Below are 13,991 nucleotides of genomic sequence, written 5' to 3' on the forward strand. Positions count from 1 at the left end.
TTCTACACACACACACACACACATACACACACACAACCACCCCTCTTTTGCCAGACTACCCAAAAGTAGGTTGCAGACATTATGGCACTTTATCCTAAATATTTGAGTCTGCAGCCTACATCTCCCCAAAACATAGACATTCTTTTACACAGCTATGTCACTGTTACCACAGCTAGAAAGACACTACTAATTCAAAATATCATGTACTATACAGTCTATACTCATATTTTTCCAGTTGTTCCAAAAATGTACTCTACAGCTATTCTTTTTTTTTTTTTTCTGGTATGCGGGCCTCTCACTGTTGTGGCCTCTCCCGTTGTGGAGCACAGGCTCCAGACGCGCAGGCTCAGCGGCCATGGCTCACGGGCCCAGCCGCTCCGTGGCATGTGGGATCTTCCCGGACCGGGGCATGAACCCATGTCCCCTGCATCGGCAGGCGGACTCTCAACCATTGCGCCACCAGGGGAGCCCTCTACAGCTATTCTTTTTTAAACAGGACCTGATTAATGTTCAAGCATTGATCCTTATGTCTTTTTAGACTCCTCCAACCTAAAACTGTCCCCTGACCTTCTCTTTTGTTCTTACTAACATTGAATCCTCTGATAAATCTAGATTAGTTTTCTGTTTTCTTTGGAACATCTCATGTTCTGAATTTGTGGACCATTTCTGGGTAGATCCTGGTCAAACATTTCTGGCAAGAAAATCCCATGGCTTATGTTGAGAACATCCCAGTGTATTCTGTCAGGAGGCATTGGATGCCAGGCCATCCCACTGTCGGGGATGCCACGTTTGACTACTTGGTTAAGAGGATGACTGTTATATCTCTCAATTATAAAGGCTCATTTTCCATTTTCTGATTAGTGGATCAACAAAAGAGTGATACTTTGAGTACTTTTGACCTTCCAACCAGTTATTTTAGGATTCACTGATGATCTTTGCTTTCATCCATTATTACATGGAAGGTAAATGGTGGTTTTCTATCATCCCTTCAATATTTAATAGCTGTCATTAAAAGAAGAAAGATTTTTGACTGACCTTCAAGTCAAAGTCACTCAAACAATATTATTACATTTTTTTTCAGAATCGGATTATTTACTTCTCTTAGTTCCATAACTTAGATAAGATATGAGCAAATTGGTTATTTGAAAATGTTCAGGCTTATTTTAGTGATAGTTCTTATTCGTGATTATCAGTTAGATTTCTGATCTCCAGAAAATAAGAATGAGTTCATTAAAACTATAATAGTAACCCAGTACTTTAAAGTGATACCAGAATTCAGTGCTGTGGGATTGAATGGTGTATACCTTTTGCTGATATGTAGTAATAGCAAGTGCCCTACATACGAACAAGTTCCATTCTGAGAGCGCATTCGTAAGTCCCTAGGTACCCAATAACACAATTGGCTATGTAGTACTATACTGTAATGGGTTTATAATACTTTTCACACAAATAATACATTAAAAAAACAAACACAAAAAATAAAGAAAACACTTTAATCTTACAGTGCAGTACCTTGAAAAGTACAGTAGTAGAGTACAACAGCTGGCATACAGGGGCTGGCACTGAGTGAACAGGCAAGAAGAGTTACTGACTGGAGGAGGGAGAGGAGGTGGGAGATGGTAGAGCTGAAGGATCGTTAGCAATAGGAGACGGAGGGCAAGCTGCAATTTCACTCACACGTGATATTGATGGCACAGGTTCTGGTTCCTTGCTGGATTCAATTCTATCTACCCCCTTGAAAAAAACGATCCAATGATGTTTGGGTAGTAGCTCTTTTTTTTCTCGTCATGGATGACACGGTAGCACTGGATTGCATTCTGAATGGCTGCTGCAACCTTCATATAATGTTCTACATTCAGGTCCTGTGCCTCACAAACTAACAGTGCCTCCTCAAATAAAGAGAATCCCCTTGCCATTTCCTGCTACGTGAATCTCTTCGGTTCTTCAGTTACTTCTCCTTCCTCTTGTCTCTCTTCGTCCTTTCTCTGGGTCTCCAGTTTCATCAGGTCTTCCTTAGTAAGCTCCTTGTGTTGCACAGCAAGGAGTTCAATGAAGTCATCCTCTTGCAGATCTAGCTCCGGCTTCTCGCTGAGGGTCACTAAGTTGCTGAAGACCTCTTTGGATTCCTCATCCAACTTCTCAAATCCATGAAAATCATGAACAAACTGCAGGCAAAGTTTCTTCCAAACCCCATTCATGGTGACGGCCGTAACCTCACGCCTTGTAGATGTTATAGTCCTTCCAAAACTGTCGCAAGGTTGTTCCTGATTCGTCAGTCGCCTTTACTGCCTGACTAAAAGTGTAACGTGAATAATATTTCTTGAAAGTGGCTGTAACTCCCTGGTCCATAAGTTGGATGTGGGACATAGTACTTGGTGGCAGATGTGCTACTTTGATGTTGGGATGAAAGTCGTTCATGAATGGGGGGTGGTCTGGAGCATTATCGAGCAGCAAAAGAACATTGAATGGGACGTCCTTCTCCAAGCAATATTTCTCTACCTCCGGGATAAAGTGGTGGAAAAACCAATCCTGGAAAATGGCCTGTGTAACCCAGGCTTTGGGGTTACTCTTCCACACAACAGGAAGAGAGCCCTTGGCTATATTTTTAAGGGCTCTTGGGTCCTCTGAATGACAAACTAAGAGAGGCTTCAGCTTCATATCGCCGGAAGCATTGCCACCAGACAACAGAGTTAGCTTATCCTTTATTGCTCTATAGCCTGCCATTGAATTTTCCTCCTTACTGATGTAACTTTGGTCTGGCATCCTCTTCCAGTACAGTCCTGTCTCATCCACAATAAGAACCTGCTTGGCTGAGTACGTGCCTTCATCAATAGTTTCTCAAAGCGTTTCAGGAAATTCCCAGGCAGCTACTGTATCTGCACTCGCTGCCTCGCCACTTACTTTTACATTGTGAAGGTTGGCTGTAGCATTGAACTGATGAAACCAGCCATGGCTGGCATTAAAAGATGCGCCCTTTGATTCTTCACCGTGTTTCTTCTTCAAGTCTTCATAAAGTCTTTTGGCTTCCACTTGAATCAGCATTAAGCTGAGTGGGACTCAACACTGATACTGATCCTGCATCTACACCCTGAGAACTTTCTCCATCTCCATCATTTTTCCACACTTCTTTGATATTATTGTCGACATCATTGGCACATCAGACTTCATGTATTCCATGATCTCGTCCATGTTCTTAGAATCGTGCTGATGGTTGAACGATTCATGTTATAAGAATGAGCGACGTCAACCATCTTTTTGCCTTGCTCCACTCTCTCAATTATTTTCACTTCTGTTCCTATCGTTATCACTTGACACTTCTTAGCGGTACCAGACACATCACCGCTGATTTTACACTTGCTTCCGGACATCCTGGGCTTGAAATAAAGATACTGTACTACTGTACTCTATACAGTACTGTACAGTAAAGTACACAAAAGCACAACCACTTTTAGAGGATGCACACATGTGACACTGTTTGCCAGACATGTGAACTAACTTATGTGTTTGGACATGCGAACGCATGTTCGCATCTTTGAAAGTTTGCAACTTGAAGGTTCGTGTGTAGGGGACTTCCTGTATCTGCATTATGTATTCCAAATTTCAATATATTGATTTGCAAATACGAGCATCTGGGGTTCTGCTATTTTTCAGGTATGCGACATTACAGTCTATTTTTGTGGAACAGCGTATACAGTGTTAAGCACTTCATATATATTATACCAGGAACTGATATATCTGGCACATAATAGATCTAATAAATGTTATTTCTTTTCTTCATTCCCTCTCTAACATTCCCAGTCACGTCACATTTAAAAAAAACATAGTTTCTTTTTTGAAGACTAACAGTTCTAAGTCTATTTTAGAAAATAATGTTGGAACATAAGATGGCATTTTGTCTGTTGTGCTTGTTTTAATTATTTGAAAACATAATGCTTATATTACGGTAAATTTGTTAACTCTTTTTGTGTGCATATGTGAAAATGTAATGGGTACACATGCTAATGTTATCACCTGACAGAGGTAGGCTACGTGGTTAACATACTTGCCCTTAATCCAGGTCAAGGGTGATAATGAAAGGTCAGCCCAGTCTGGAGGGGCCTTGGTCTCTCTTTGGTCCACTAACAGAGCTTGTCTGGTAACCTGTGTTGGAGCAAAGACAAATGTTTCAGGAAGTCCCAGAGTTATGAATGTCTTAGGTCACATCAAACCTTCCTGGTGTCACCTTTATATTAATTTTGCTGAAAGTACCCAACTAAAATAGCTTCCTACAGCAAAGTTAATTTGCTGTCATCAAGTAGAGCATGTCATAATGATGACAGTTATTATCATTTAATAGTTACTAGTTGTATATCCCACCTGTAGGAGATCTAATGGTTGTAGCTATTTTATTTTATTTATTTTGATGTGCTTTATTCATTTTGTCAGTTTAGCAAATTTAAACATGCTTGATTCATAAGTTTATAGCATGCCAACAATAGCAAAATAATTGGTTCACAAAATGTTTTGCCTTTTTAAGCTGCCTCATGTCTCCCAAGTTTCTATGCACAGTGATCCATAAATATAATCCATGGAAATTAAAAGATATAATAATTATTTATAGATGAATTAGTATAGTAAAAACCAATATTAGTAAATTATACCTCTATCATATAATTTTCATGACTTTAGGAGAGAGAAAATAAAATTGTGCCACAGAAAGATTTGCATGTACTGAGATAACTTTATACTACTTTTTTCTTCTTTATACCTAGAGAATGGGATATTATAGAAACTGAGGAGCATTATAAGAGCCGATGGAGATCTATTAGGATTCTGTATCTTACTATGTTTCTTAGCAGTGTAGGTAAGTATTAGAAATTATACATAATTTTTAAACTTTAGATAAAAAATATTTTAATGTCATTTAATTAAAATTATTTTTTATTATGGTAAAAACCACATAACATAAAATGTACCATCTTAACCATTTCTAAGATCAGAGGTGTTAAATATCTCTACATGGTTGTATAACCAATCTCCAGAACTTTTTTATCTTGCAAAATTGAAACTCTATACCCATTAAACAACAACTCATCTCCCCTTCCCTCAGCCACCATTGACCATCATTTTGCTTTCTGTTTCTATGAACTTGACTACTCTAGATAGTTCATATAAATGAAATCATACAGTATTTTTAATTTTGTGATTAGTTTATTTCATTTAGCGTAATGTCCTCAAGGTTCATCCATGTTGTAGCATGTGTCAGAATTTCCTTCCTTTTTAAGGCTGAACAATAGTCTGCTGTATAAATTCTAGGAGAGGGAAAACTTTTCCTTTACTTTGTTAGGTTTTATAGCTAAGAAAGTAAAGGAAAGGTTTTTAATTTGGGGCCTGCAAATTAAACTGACAAAAGGCAGATCAACAGGAGAAAAGCATAAACATTTATTTGATGTTAATATTTTCATGTGAGATATGGGGCTTCATAGAAAAGTGAAAACCCCAAAGAAAGGGTTAGACTCAGGGACTTATATACTATTTTAACAAGGGTCTCTAATTATGGAGAGGTGACTAGACAAAGAAAAGGGGCTGGCTTTCTAGGGATGGTAAATTGTGGGAAAGTGACTAGGAAATACATGGGGTAACTAATGGAGGATGAGGGTTATTTGAGTAAGGTTTGTTTGTGCAGACTCATCTCAGCATTGATGCTCCATCTGTAGTTATAAGAATGTTTTCTTCTTCCTGGTACTGGAGGAGCACATTTCTCAGGGGAAATTTATGCCCAGTTTTTAGGCAGAAAGGGGGAAGACAGAAAGCCCTTCTGTGTCTGCTGTTTGTTAGTTGCCTTCAGCTCAAAATAATCAATATGCCAAATTTTGGGGTAGCATGTTCTGATCCCCTTCAGTATATACCACATTTTGTTTATCCATTTATCTGTTGATGAACATTTGGGTTGATTCCATATTTTGTTTCTTACAAATAGCTGCTGTGAACATGGGTGTGCAAATACCTCTTTCACATCCTGCTTTCAGTTCTTCTGGGTATATATCCAGAAGTGGAATTGCTATATCATATGATAATTCTATTTTTAACTTTTTGAGGAACTGCTATACTTTTTTCCATAGCTGCTGCTGCATTTTACATTCCAATCAACAGTCAGGGTTCAGATTTTTCCACATCCTCACCAACTCTTATTTTATGTTTATTTGACATTAGTCATTCTAATGGAGTAGTAGCTTATTGTGGCTTTGATTTGTATCTCCTTGATGATTACTCACGTTAGGCATCTTTTCACGTGCATATTGACTATCTGTATATCTTCTTTGGAGAAATGTCTGTTCAAGTCCTTTGCCCATTTTTTAAATAAGGTTTTATGTTGTTGAGTTGTAGGAGTTCTTTATATATTCTGAATATTAATCCCTGATCAGATATATGATTTGCAAATATTTTCAACCATTCCGTGACTCTTTTTTTCACTCTGCTGATTGTGCCCTTTGAATCACAGAAGTTTTAAATTTTGATGTAGTTTAATGTATTTGCTTTTTACTTTTGTTGCCTGTGAACCTCATTTAACTTTTATATTGACACATACCAATAGTAAAGTCCAAGAATATTGATCTGTATAGCTTGATTATTTTAACCTATTAACATTATTTCTGAAAACATATTTACTGAAAAAGTTAACCTTTATGAGGAAAAAAATTTAATATTAAGAACTGTAATTATGTTAAAAATGGTAAGGAATGAAAATATATAGGAATTCTCAATACTGTGATAGTTTATAAAGGAATGTTTTAGGGAATCAATTTTTTTTCCAAGCATGGACTCTAAGTCCATAGGCAATAATTTTACAAATGGTTTCTTTCCCTGAGATGGATTTAGTGAAGGTCATTTGACTAAGTTGTTTTCCATATCCTTTCCATTTATCCCAGGTCACCCTCTTATTCTCTCTCTCTTGCCAGTCTTCTTTATGATTCAACATTGAGTAAAAATAGATTTTAAATAAAGCTAAAACTAAAGAAAAGTACAAAATAAAGTTTTTTGGATTGTATATCTATTATTATGCTTTCCACAAATATCAGGAAAAAATGTTGATTCAGATTGGCTTGAACAGTAATTTGTATTTTCTTATAAGATATCCATAGTGGGACAACTCCAGGTGAAGTTCACTGGCTCTGCTTCTGAATAAGTTTTTTGGTTTTGCTCTCTTCTGCATATTGCCATCATTCTTAGGCTATAGGAGGGATGCAGCAGCAGTTCCACGTGTCACATCCTCCACAGTAATTTTTATTGATTGAAAGGGACTTATTTTTTAAACCTCCAAAGATATGAGGAGTCCTTTCTTGGAGGTCCCAAAGTAGACCTCCCCTTATTTTTCACTGGTCAGAATTGGGTTACCTGTTAATTTCTAAACCCATCATCAGCTGGGATAGTGAGATCTAATCAGGATCTAACCTCTGGATTTTGGGGTGGACACAGTGTCCTCTAAAGCCTGTGGCTTTGTGGAGGAATGATGTATGATGTATACCTCAATACAACCAGGATTCTATCAGAGAGGAGGAAGGGGGCAAATGAATGTTGTTTAGGTAACAATCTCTGCAACAGATTTTTTTTTTTTTTTTTTTTTTTTTAGCGGTACGCGGGCCTCTCACTGTTGTGGCTTCTCCCGGTGCGGAGCACAGGCTCCGGATGCACAGGCTCAGCGGCCATGGCTCACAGGCCCAGCCGCTCCATGGTTTGTGGGATCTTCCCGGACCGACCGGTGCACGAACCCGTGTCCCCTGCATCGGCAGGCAGACTCTCAACCACTGCACCACCAGGGAAGCCCCAGATTGTTTTTTTATTTAAAGCACTTCTAATTTTTGTACTCATTTATCTAAAATATAAGTAATAATTTCAAATTTAACAGAAATAAGTTTTTTAACTTTAGATTTTAATTGGCATGTGAAACATTTTACCTGTTTACAAGTTACTTGATTGTGAGATAGTAGTCTTATTTTCAAACATTAGTTGATTCTTTTCATCAAGTCAATGTGTTAATTCAAAATACACTAAGATGAAACTAATAATTAAATTATTTTTTAAAACAGACTTTTAAAAAGGAATGTAGTACTGATACTGCTACAACATAGATGAACCTTGAAAGCATTATGCAAAGAAAGAAGCCAGACACAAAAGACCACATATTGTGTGGTTCTATTCATGTGAAAGTCCAAAATAGGAAAATCTATAGAGACAGAAAGTAGATTAGTGGTTGCTTAGGGCTTTTGGGGAAATGATAGAGGATAGAAGAGTATAGCTAAAGGGTCCAGGGTTTCTTTTTGAGGTGACTAAAATATTGTAAAATTGACTGTAGTCATGGTTGCACATATCTGGCACACTAAGAGCCATTGAATTGTACACTTTAAATGGGTGAATTCATTGTGAATTATATCTTAATAGAGCTGTTTTTTTTTTAAAACAGCCTTGATAGAATTGTGATTGGATGTGCCTAATATTTAAAATTGACAAAAAAATTGGAGTTTATCATTACAGTTCTCAAGCAATAAAAGCTAGCAGAGATAATTTTCTTTTAAGGTATGCCCATCTTGAGAAATTCTGGTTCTTTATAGCCACTGCCCCCTTTAAAGATCATTTTCCTTCTTCTTAGTCCTCCCTGCAGTGAATTATCTCTCCCAAACAACACAGATTAGAAGTCTAGCAATTCGTCTATAACAAAGTAGCCTTATCTCCATTCATTTCTGCTATAAAAACTTAACAAAGCTGTCAGTAATTTTCTTTTCTTTTTTAAAAAAAATAAATTTAGGGCCTCCCTGGTGGCGCAGTGGTTGGGAGTCCGCCTGCCGATGCAGGGGATACGGGTTCGTACCCCGGTCTGGGAGGATCCCATGTGCCGCGGAGCGGCTGGGCCCGTGAGCCATGGCCGCTGAGCCTGCGCGTCCGGAGCCTGTGCTCCGCAACGGGAGAGGCCACAGCAGTGAGAGGCCCGCATACCGCAAAAAAAAATAAATAAATAAATAAAAAATAAAAAAATAAATAAATTTATTTATTTTTGGCTGCATTGGTTCTTCATTGCTGTGCATGGGCTTTCTCTAGTTGTGGTGAGCAGGGGCTACTCTTCGTTGCAGTGCGCGGGCTTCTCATTGCGGTGGCTTCTCTTGCTGCAGAGCACGGGCTCTAGGTGCACGGCTTAAGTAGTTGTGGCATGCGGGCTCAGTAGTTGTGGCTTGTGGGCTCTAGAACGCAGGCTCAGTAGTTGTGGCGCATGGGCTTAGTTGCTCCACGGCATGTGGGATCCTTCCAGATCAGGACTCGAACCCATGTCCCCTGCATTGGCAGGCAAATTCTTAACCACTCTGCCACCAAGGAAGTTCCAGTAATTTTCATTTACAGTAAAGACACGTGAATAAGGAGAAATAGGTCCTCTGCTTTTATTATGTTAATTGTGGTGAGGGACTGTCATTATATATATGTTTTCTAGCCTTTAATATTTATTTTCCTTTTGATAAATAAAACCCCATTGCTTAATAAATTAGATGTTTGTGGTCATAAGTTTGTAAATTCAGAATGATGTTTTAAAATCCATGCTATAGTTCAAAAATTTGTATCTATAGTGATGAAATTATTATAAGCATAAATAACAGAATTTGTCTCTTCACAGGATTTTCTATTGTGATAATGTCAATATGGCCATATCTCCAAAAGGTTTGTGCACTTTATTCATCTCTTATGTAGCTGTAGTAGTAATAACTCTTATGTAGTTAAGAGTTTTCTAGAGACTCTCTTTGGTATTCTGAGTTAATCTTTATTAAAATAACTTGAGATAATAATTCTTCAAAAGAGGCTTATAAGTAAGGTAACTGTATGCTTTATTGTGCAAACCAGAGCACTCTTGAAGTGAAAAGAGTGCTTTAGCAGGAAAATAGGATTATATCCAGACAATTGCAGGCAAATGTAGATGTATGGTCACCTACTTATTAGCCACTTTCCCATCCCATCCACACCCCTTCCCAAATAAAAAGGAAACTAAGCTAGACATAGTCTGAATTCCTATAATGTGTAAGTGATATTGCTATCGAATAACTTGATGCTTTCTGATAGAATTAATTTGGGATGTCAGGTGACAGTGTGAAAAGAATAGACAATATATGTATTTTGATGCTGTGGTTACTACATGGGAAGGAGGGAGTGACAAGAAGATGCAAGTTTGGTGGGTACTCTGACATCAGTTGATCATCAGTTGATGATCAAGTCCTGTCAATTCTACCTTTTTAAAAAATATATTTGACATATAACTGTCAGTTCTATCTGAAAATTCCAGTAATGAATTTATTAAAAATCAGTATTTAAGTTGAAGACATAATTAATCTATAATAATATTTCAGTTAAGGTTCTTGAAGGAGTTCCTCTGTGCTTCCTAACTCTTCTTCACTCCTTATCCTGCTACAATCTGATTAACTCCTCTGCTACCCTACAACTGCTCTTGATGAGGTCTCCAATGACTTAATCGCTCACCAAATAGTAGATACTTTTCAGTCCTTACTTTAGGTGACATTGGGGTAGTGTTTGACATTGTTGTCCTCTCTTTGCTTCTTGAAACTGTTTCTTAGCTTCCATGACATTACTCTTAACTCTTTATTCTTAAATTATTTTGTGTATTTTTCTTTATCAACTTGCCCCTTATATTTTGGTTTTCTCCAGAGGAGAGAGAGAGAGAGAGAGAGAGAGAGAGAGAGAGAGAGAGAGTGTGTGTGTGTGTGTGTGTGTGTGTGTGTGTGTGTTTCAGCCTAGATCCTGAGCCTTGGCCAATATTAGATCTATAGCCAGTAATTTATTATATCATGTACTTTGATGAACCTAAGGTCCTCAGATCTTTACATTTTTTCCTCCTTTTTTTTTCTGGAGTGTTTTCCTTCCCTCCATCTCTCCTTTCCTCTGCCATTCCCTTCCTCCCTTCTTCTCCACTATTTTTTATTAATTCTTCAAGGCTTTGCTCCAACGTCACCTCCTCTGAAAAGCCTTTTCGTACTGTCCCTCACCCCAGTTGGCATTAGAAGGTTTTCCTATGTGCTTCCATATCCCTTTATCATTAATACTTATCATTGAGTGTTGTAACAGCATGTTACAGAGAGTTTACCTAACTTCTCTACAAGATTGTTAGAATGGTTGGATGGCTTCAATAAAAATAGTAGACACATTTGATGAATATTTAGGGTTTAAAAATTATACCTATTATATAAGAAATTTATTGACATCTTATATTTCATTTTAGATTTTTAGGTTTTATAATTTTTAACTTAAAAATACTATTTTCTTATGCTATCTTTTAAAAGAAATATAGGAAAAAAATACACATTTTACTTTTTAGTGATTTAATGCCACATTTTCACTGCCATTTTGAAAATTAATTTAAACTAATTAAAAACTTATTTTACATGAAATCATTACTCATGACACTAAAAATTCTTTCCATACTGGCAGAATTATTAGAATTGGAACAGAATATTTAACAATTCTGGAGCAATATCTTCTGTGCTAAAATATGTATTTCCATGTATCAAAACTCTTGATTTCTATGGTCCCTGTATCTAGTTTGTTTAACCTCAAAATTCTCAAAAGAAAGGTATTTACAAAATTGGGTCTACTCAGCATAGTAAGTTGAATTTTGAAAAGGTACACTCCTTTCTCCAGATATTTGTAATCTCTTCAAAGGTAAATTTATTGAGAGCACATGAACATCCCTAGTTCTTCGGCAAGACAAGCATAACATTTTCACCAAAAACCTTGTGAGTTAATTTTCTCAAGTTATTTCATAATAATATTGATAGCTCATTGTGTGCCAGGCACAATACTAAATCTTTCATCTAAATCATCTTTTGATCTTTATAACAACTCTGTGAGATGGTCATTATCACTCCTGTTTAACAGATAAAGAAACTCAGACTAGAGAAGTTAGGTAGCTTGCCCAAGATCACACAGCTAGAAAATGGTAGAATCAAGCCTATCTGAAACCAAAATCTGACTCTACAGTGCTATGTTACCTACTGTCTTAAGATTTTTCATTCTTTTTTAAAAATGTTATTTGTTTATTTATTTTATTGAAGTATAGTTGATTTACAATGTTTCAGGTGTAAAGCAAAGTGATTCAGTTATACACACACACACACACACACACACACACACATATACACATTCTTTTTCTGATTCATTTCCATTATAGGTTTTTATAAGCTACTGAATATAGTTCCCTGTGCTATACAGTAGGTCATTGCTATTTATCAAAATTTTCATTTTTAATTTAAGACTACTATCTCTTTTAGGATAATATGTTACCAAATATTACTTAGCTTAAAAGTCATCTGTGAGAAAGATAAAAAGCTAGGCCAAAACCACCCCTCTAAAACCCCCAAACAGTAAGTTATCTGTCTGAAAGGAATTTGGCACTGCTGTGAATCTCTGATTTGTGCTTCTGGCCCTGGCTGATAGACAGCTATCAGCCCAGTGATTCCATAGCCTGTGTTGCCCAGAGTTGTGATTGATTTCCAGGAAAACTCATATTCTTTTTTTTTTTTTTTTTTTTTGCTGTACGCGGGCCTCTCACTGTTGTGGCCTCTCCCATTGCGGAGCACAGGCTCCGGACACCAGGCTCAGTGGCCATGGCTCACGGGCCCAGCTGCTCTGCGGCATGTGGGATCTTCCCGGACCGGGGCACGAACCCATGTCCCCTGCATCGGCAGGCGGACTCTCAACCACTGCGCCACCAGGGAAGCCCAAAACTCATATTCTTAAACTCAGATTTTAAATTGGAATGATAGGTTATCTATAGGCCCAGGGACATAGTGGGACTACTCATGCATGTTACAATAAAATATAATAATAAAACCGACATATCAGTAAAAACAAAATACCAAGAAATACTAATTTTTTATGTATAGGTAACATTCATGTAGTGCATACTATAGGCAGACATGACCCTAGGCACTATACATGTCTTGACTTAAATAATTCTCATAACAACTCTGTGAAGTTACCCCCATAAAGAATTAAAGCATGCTGGTGTTTTTCCTCAGCTACTCAAAAATGTAGGATTTTTCAGAATCAGATAAGTAGAACCTGGTTTGGAAACTCCTTGATGGCAAGAACTGTGTTTATTCAATTTGTGTTCATATTGCCTCACACAGGTTTTGTCGCAGAGAAGGCCTTAGTGACTGTTAATTGGATGAATATGCAATAATCTATAAGTAAATAGTTGAGGAGGCTTGGAACACATCTCAGCTCCCATAGCGAAGCATTAAGAGTTCTAGAACTTTGACTTTGTCAATATTATTAACATGTTTAGAGAAGAATATTTTGAAATTCAGTACTACGCACTGTGGACTTCAAGTTTACAGATTATTACCATACAATATGAGTGGGTAAAAGCCTAAGAGCATGATGTGTGAGTGTGTGTACGTGTTCACAGGGGAGAGAGAGCCAGAGGGAGAGGGAGAGAGGCAGAGAGAGACAGAAGGAGTGGGGGCTGGGGGAGAGAGAGACATACACACAGACTGACACAGACAGACAGACATGGGGGTTAGGGAGATGTTGCTGATCCAGACTAAAGAGATCCTGGAAGATTTCCCAAAAGCAGTTACATCTGAGCTGAGTTTGGAAGGCCTACAGAAACTGGTCACCAGAAGGGGCAGTCTGGGCCACGGAGTAGGAGTTTGGAAAGGCATTCCTGATGGAAGGGGCAGTAGAGGATCCTGTGCAAAGGCCTGGAAGCAAAGAGCTTGACTCAATTTGGAAACTTCAAAAAGTTCTGTGTGGCTGGAAGTTAGAACTGGGGGGAGGGAGCATGCAGAGAGATGAAGTTCGAGAGGAGAGACAGTGACCAGCTTGTGAGCTAGTTTTACATAATAAGTAGTTTAGACTTTATCCTGAAAACAATATGATAGAGATCATTAGAGGTGGCCAGAGGATTGGAAACAACATGCTGTTATTACTATAAGAGAGAGAGAAACACACAGGAGCAC

The 13,991-nt window shown here is 37.7% G+C and overlaps 1 protein-coding gene across 2 annotated transcripts in view; it reads left to right on the plus strand.

Moving 5' to 3' along the window:
• The window catches only part of MFSD8 (major facilitator superfamily domain containing 8), a 43,347-nt gene that overhangs the window by 5,017 nt on the left and 24,339 nt on the right, over nucleotides 1-13,991 (plus strand). The window contains exons 2-3 of one of the 2 annotated variants that reach the window (XM_082611745.1): nucleotides 4,752-4,843; nucleotides 9,638-9,681. In XM_082611745.1, coding sequence (XP_082467871.1) covers nucleotides 4,752-4,843; nucleotides 9,638-9,681 — 136 coding nt within the window. Of the gene's footprint in view, nucleotides 1-4,751; nucleotides 4,844-8,060; nucleotides 8,554-9,637; nucleotides 9,682-13,991 lie in introns of those variants that run through there. The other variant, XM_082611746.1, reaches the window with a different exon arrangement.

This window comes from Mesoplodon mirus (assembly GCF_964341445.2).
Source record: "Mesoplodon mirus genome assembly, chromosome: 2".
Lineage (NCBI taxonomy): Eukaryota > Metazoa > Chordata > Mammalia > Artiodactyla > Ziphiidae > Mesoplodon > Mesoplodon mirus.